We start from the raw sequence: 6,113 nt of genomic DNA, 5'->3' as shown, positions 1-6,113 counted from the left end.
AAGCGAGCAGGTGGGATCAAGGCTTTGTGTTTCCAACCTGATGCTCGGTGCTGCTGCTGCTGAAGGTTCCCAGACATTTTGAGACACCCCCACCCCCGATACAGATGCCCACTTAGGATCTTATCAGCTTCCGCTCAAGCAGCAAAGCTTCATGTTGGCTGTCCCTACTGAAGTGGTGGACAGGGGAAGACCTGGGAATGCAGTGGGAATTCTGCAGGGGACACCGAGTTACCACCCTGTACCGGGCATGGCGTTGAGTGCCCTTGAGACCCAGCCACTACCCAGAAGGACAGTGAAGTACAACCTGGAATCTGAGTTATACTATAAGCAGCTGTGCAGCCCTGAGCAAGTGACTAAATGACTCCCTACCTCAGTTTCCCATCTTATATACCAAAAGGATGTTGGTCATGCTTATGACCTGGACTAAAGGAAATGTTTAGCGGATGCCTGCTGCTGCTGCGATGAATGTCTGTCTGTCTAGTGCAGGGAAATGACAGAACACTAGCTATTTCCAGAACATTCCCATTCAGCAACACCGTCCAGTCTGGATTCCCACCCTCTGATTCCAATGCCATCACAAACTCCAAACCAGATGATGAGATCATGTCGATATAATTTATTAAATAGACCCTGAGGGCTCCTCCTAGGAGCGTGAACAACTCAGTACATAAATACCAATAAATAAATTAGCTGCCACTTCCAGCCCCTGCAAGGGTGGAAGAATAAGGTTTCAGTGGACAGAATAAAAATATCATAAATAACAAGGCTTGTCACAATGGCGCTACCTCTTTCAAGTTAATTCTTGTGGAGCAAGTCCAGCCCTCCGAAGACAGGAACGGCTGAGGACACCAGGATTCTCCCCTAGAGCTCCGCCCCCTCACTCAGCATATCCTGTCCTTAGCCTCCAGTTTTTCCATGCAGTCTGAGAACTGTTTCAAAACGGTCAGTTTGAAGCTTTTACCCTCATAGAATTTATCAGGCCCAGAGACGCTCGGTTTCGATGAATTGGAACACCTGACGTCGGAGCACGTGATATCGCTGAGTCGTTTTGTGACTCTGGAGGTGTCTACTCTGTTCTCGCTCAGCCTTCTGACCTCCTCCAGATAGGCCTCGATGATGGAGATGTTGGTGGACGCTTCGCAGCCCAGGGTGAAGCAGGGCAGCTGGAGGGACTCGTCTATTGGCACCTCGCCCGAGCTGTTTTTCTTCTGTAGAGAGAGGGAAAGGTTTGAAATAGTGTGAGAATCAGGTTTGTGATGGCCTAGGGATCTGAGCAGCCTGTTTCCAGGCTTCCTCTGTGTCGAGCCTGACTCAGACATCAGCTCATTGGCACAGCATCCCTGTGAGGCTCGGGTCTGCAGGAATCTAAGGCACAGCTGTTTATGAGCTGGAAGACATGGTGCACCCACCCAGGTCGGCCATGTTAATGCTCCTACCTACCTAGCTGAAGCCACCCAGCCTTCTGCAACCTGTGCTTAGGTGCTCAGAGGCCGAGGCAAAGGACAAAGGGGGCTTATCTGAGTTTCCACACAACTCCCTCCTCTTCGTGCCTCTGTTTGAAGGCCACTGGTGCCCCGGAGGATGGTTTATGTGGCCTGCACAGGCCTCTGAGAAGCTAGGGAGTTTCTCAAACAAACGGAGAACTCGAAGTCCTTCCTTACCCTTCCTCTTCCTCAAAACTGAGAGCTTTTGGGTAAAACCAAATTGCTAAGACCACAGCAGCCTCACCTGGCTCAGCACCTCTACCTTTGAGTCTATTTAAGCCGAGGACAAAGCTTCAATGCCAGGGCGGACGACAAGGTCAGTGCTAATATCAATGCCTTTTCCTGACTGGGCGTTGTTTATCTGAAGCTATCGAGAGGTCTGGAGGAAGTGCGGTATTCGCACTTACTGGGCCTTGTGTTATCCTCCTGCCAGCATCTGCCGAGGAAGAGGGCCTTCCAGCAAGTTCCAACAGCACGCAGATAGTTACCTAGTTAGTTAACTGCTATGAACTAGCCAGAGGCACCAGCCACCCAAGGGAGGATTTTCTCAATCTGCTCCCCCCTCCCAGGACGTCTTTTGCTGCTCACAGGGGATTCCTGACTCGAGCCGGCCCATCTCTGAAGCTGTGCTTCCAGCAAGAACGCTGTCTGTGGGACGGTGAGCCAGGTAGATGTGAGATAAGGAAGGCTGTGAGCGGGGCACACATCCTGTCGTCTGGGGGAAGTGACTGGTGTCTGGGTCCCTGCATTGGTCCGCCTCTGCCTTCTCTGTTAGTGCATGGACCCCCTCAGAAGCACCCCCACAGCAGCCTGTCTGGTTCTTTCCCATTCCACCCTGGCTGCCTTAGCTGGTTTCACATCGGGAAAGAATAGCCATTCTGGAAAGCAAAATAAGGCATTTAAAGAAGTGGTTTGGAAGAGAAATCTCAAGGGCACTTACATAGTCTTCATACAGTTCCTTAGATTCAAGTTTCAAGTATTTAAGTATAGTTTTTATCATGTCTGCTGTAGGCGCACTCTTTGTTATAGATGCACCAAAGGATGGACCGCAGGTGGCCAGCAAAGTTCCCACACAGCAGAGCAGCACCCAGGCAGGCTTCGTCGGTCCTGGAGAAAGAGAGGGATGCCGTGAGGGTCATGGGTCAGCTCCGCCTGGTGTAGCCGTTCCTGTCTCATTCCCCCCGAGAGCCACAGAGCTGAAGCCATGGGAGCTACAGAACTGGTGGTACCTGTGTGGAAGATCATGGTGACGGCCAGAGAGTGAGTAAAGCCTGCTTCGCTTGTGGCCTCTGGAGCTTGATGTGTTCGCCATGGCCACCAGGCAGTATATAAAGGGCCGGCGTGAGGGAGATCACAGGCCCGCCCATGGCGAAACCATTGCTCAGCTTTTCTCCAGAAAACACTTTCAAAGCGCTGCCAGCCATGCTCGGGGAAAGCGGGGCTGGGAGGAAGTGCTGAGGTTACCCTCAAGGCAGGCAGAGGCTTGAGTCACTGCCATACACGTGCGTACACACACAGAGATACACACACATACCACACAGGAAGGCACATGCATCTTGGGCATCTCTTTCTTCTTGGAAAGTGCTTGTTGGCTTAATGAGAGGAAATTTCGGAGCCCAGAGTTGAAGAATACAACCCCCAAGGAAGAAGTGGCTTAGCGGGGGCTGAGGGTCATTGCCTTGCAGGGAATTTCTGGGAGGCCATGTGTAGGCACAGAGTCACTGTGAAATCCGCAGCGCGATCCATCTGTGGGCATTCCTGACGCACATCCACGCCAGTGAACGGGGGATGGCTCCGATCAGCGTAGGTGTGCGGGCAAAGATTCCATGCTACCGATGATTGCTCGTGTCCCTGGATTCTCACCTGTGTCTTCATGACTTCTAGCTCTAGAACCAAAGCCAGCTCAAGAGTTATTTGGTGATGGCATCTTCCATTTCCCAAGTAATGGGAGTAAGGAGGGTGGCTAATTGTTGGAACACAGCGAGATGGCACACACCTGTCACTTAGCGCTCAGGAGGCTGAGATGAGTCACAAATTCAAAGCCAGTTTTGACCTTATAGAAAATCACTGTCTGAAAAAGAAACTATTTTTTTTTGAGCCTTGAAGAAACATTTACTACTGAATTTCAAATCACACATGCAAAGTAGGTAAGACATTCTCTGTCACCTTTAGAATCAACATATCTTTAACTATTTTTTTAAAATGAAAGAGTTATTCACGGGTTGGAGAAATGGCTCAGTGGTTAAGAACACTGGCTGCTCTTCCAGAGGACCTGGGTTTGATTCCCAGCTCCTACATGGCAGCTCATAACCATCTTTGACTCCAGTTCCAGGGGAATCCAGTGCCCTCTTCTGACCTCCGTGGGTACCAGGCATGCACACGGTACACAATATACATGCAGGTAAAACACCCGTTCATGCTGGGTGGTGGTGGAGCGCACGTTTAATCCCAACATTTGAGAGTCAGAGGCAGGCGGATATCATTGAGTCCGAGGCCAGCCTGGTCTACTGGTGAATTCCAGGACAGCCAGAACTGTTACACAGAGAAACCCTGTCTGGAAAAACAGCAAAACAACAAACCTACCCAAATGCTTTTAAATAAAAACAGAGTTATTCAGTCAGGCATGGTAGCTCACACGTGTAATTCCAGCATTCAGCATTCAGGAGGCAGAAGAGGAAGGATTGATAAAAATTTGGGACTGGTTTTGTCTACACAGTGAGCTGCAGCCCAGGCAGGGCAGAGTGAGACTGTAAGTCAAAGAAGAAAGTTCTTTGTTAGGCCGGGTTTATCCATCAATGGTGGAGACGTCCCTCACATGCCCAAAGCCCTAATTCAATACCCAGTGTTTTAAAAAATATTATTGGAATCATTCTTTTTGTTAAGATGTGTGTGTGTGTGTGTGTGTGTGTGTGTGTGTGTGTGTATGTGTGTGTGTGTGTGTGTGTGTATATGTGTGTGTGTGTGTGTGTGTGTGTATGTGTGTGTGTTACCAGTGCCTGTGGAGGCCAGAAGAAGGCATCCGTTCTCCTGGAGCTGGAGTTACTGGTGGTTGTGAGCTGCTCAGCGTGGGCACTGGGAACTGAACTGAACTCAGGTTCTCTATGAGAGAAGCAAAAGCCGAGGCGTCTCTCTAGCTTCCCGTTTATTCTTCTTTGTGTTTTAAGATTCGGGGTCTGATCGTTTATCTGTTACTCTTTTTGGAGGTTTGGGCTTTTTTTATTTTGTTTTTGTTTGTTGGTTGGTTTGGTTTTGAGTTTTTTCCGACAGAGTCTCTCTATGTAGCCCTGGCTGACCTTGAACTCACAGAGTTCCTTCGGCTCCTGCCTGCCCCCCTCCCCCGTGCTGGGATTAAAGGTGTGGGACCATGCTCTGCTGTGTGTCAAGGTTAGTTGACTGTACTCAGATGTAGAAGTAGAAGCTCTCAGGAAGGATAGCCTCCATCTCTTGGTAATCTGTTCTTGGTATTTTCTTTGGCTTCCTTCGTTCTCTTGATCAAAAGTTTAGCATCTTCTGCAGCCTCCTTATTTTTCTATGTGTGTTGTTTCTTCAGAGCAATGTCAGCATCTGTGTTACAGGACACTGTGGAGGAACAACACAGTAGAGCTTGGGTGCACTGGTCCTGGGCCTCTCACTTTCCTTGTTTAAGGGCTTCTGACAAGATATCCGTGGACATCGACTCCTTTAGAGAGATGGAAAAGCTTTTGGATTCTGCTGCCTCTTTTGAACCCAACTGCTGAGGCACACAGTAGAATCTGTCAGCCCAGGAAGGATCCTTCTCTCCCTCTTTTACAACAGCCAAGGTGAGACACTCAGATTGGCACCCACACGGCATCCTGAACAGATGGTGCTTCTGCCCTCCAGTTCTCCTGGATCCACAACGAGAATGCTCCTCTCTCACCAGACAGTAACAGTGTGTGCCTTTGATCCCAGCAGAACCAGGCAGAAGTAGAGAAGTAGGTGAATCTCTGAGTTCGAGGCCAGCCTGGTCTACAGAGCGAGTTCTAGGACAGCCAGGGCTACACAGAGAAACCCTGTCTCAGAAAAAAAAAAAGAAAGAATAGAGAAAGGAGACGAAGGAAAAGAAGAGGAAGAGGAGAAAGAGGCCCCTTCACTCAACAGCAGGAGCACTGCTGTAGGTACTGTTTGTTTGGAAAGAGTCTTTATTCATTAAAATACATTTAAAATGCTATCGCACTTCCTCTTTTTGTCTAATAAAAAAGAAGGCTACAACTAATACAAGAAAACCATATAGAATAAGTACAATGACTGCATACAATATATATAGGCAATAAATACATCAACAATGTCTAGTTCATTTGCGTTTGACAAATTCAGAGAAAATACTCCATATCCATCCTATCTCTGAGTCCAAAGTCTTGTACCTAATTTACTTTATATCTTAACTTGCTTTCTGCATCAGGCAAACAAGGGAAGCTATAACTCTCTAGTCTTCAACTCCCTCAGAGACCCGAGAAGGAAATGATATTAACTGAGTAAGCAGGAAGTGCGAGCAAGCGACTTCCAAAAACTGCGAGTAACGACAGAAGCAGCTGGCTTGTTTGTGGTTCCCACCGCCCATCTGGACAACATGACCCTTCCACTCCCCACCAGCGCATCAGCAGCTGCTGC

General features: G+C 48.8%; 1 protein-coding gene across 1 annotated transcript; it reads right to left on the bottom strand.

Annotated features, from left to right (window-relative positions):
- Positions 1-881: 881 nt before the first annotated feature.
- Positions 882-2,729, bottom strand: Il31 (interleukin 31). Its single transcript, XM_075975274.1, has 3 exons — positions 2,714-2,729; positions 2,419-2,591; positions 882-1,205 (listed from the first exon to the last, which is right to left on the bottom strand). The coding sequence occupies exons 1-3, from the start codon at positions 2,727-2,729 to the stop codon at positions 882-884; spliced, it is 513 nt and encodes a 170-aa protein (XP_075831389.1).
- Positions 2,730-6,113: the final 3,384 nt, after the last annotated feature.

This window comes from Microtus pennsylvanicus, chromosome 1 (genome assembly GCF_037038515.1).
Source record: "Microtus pennsylvanicus isolate mMicPen1 chromosome 1, mMicPen1.hap1, whole genome shotgun sequence".
In the NCBI taxonomy this organism is placed as follows: domain Eukaryota; kingdom Metazoa; phylum Chordata; class Mammalia; order Rodentia; family Cricetidae; genus Microtus; species Microtus pennsylvanicus.
The sequence above is the reverse complement of the archived record's forward strand: the minus strand, read 5'-3'. Positions and strand labels throughout refer to the sequence as shown.

Bases quoted from the DNA above. Each gene is read 5' to 3' on its own strand.
- Il31 (XM_075975274.1), bottom strand. The intron at 1,206-2,418 runs GCCCTTGAGATT...TCTCTACAGAAG, and splicing joins TGTATGAAGACTATGTAAGT to AAAAACAGCTCGGGCGAGGT.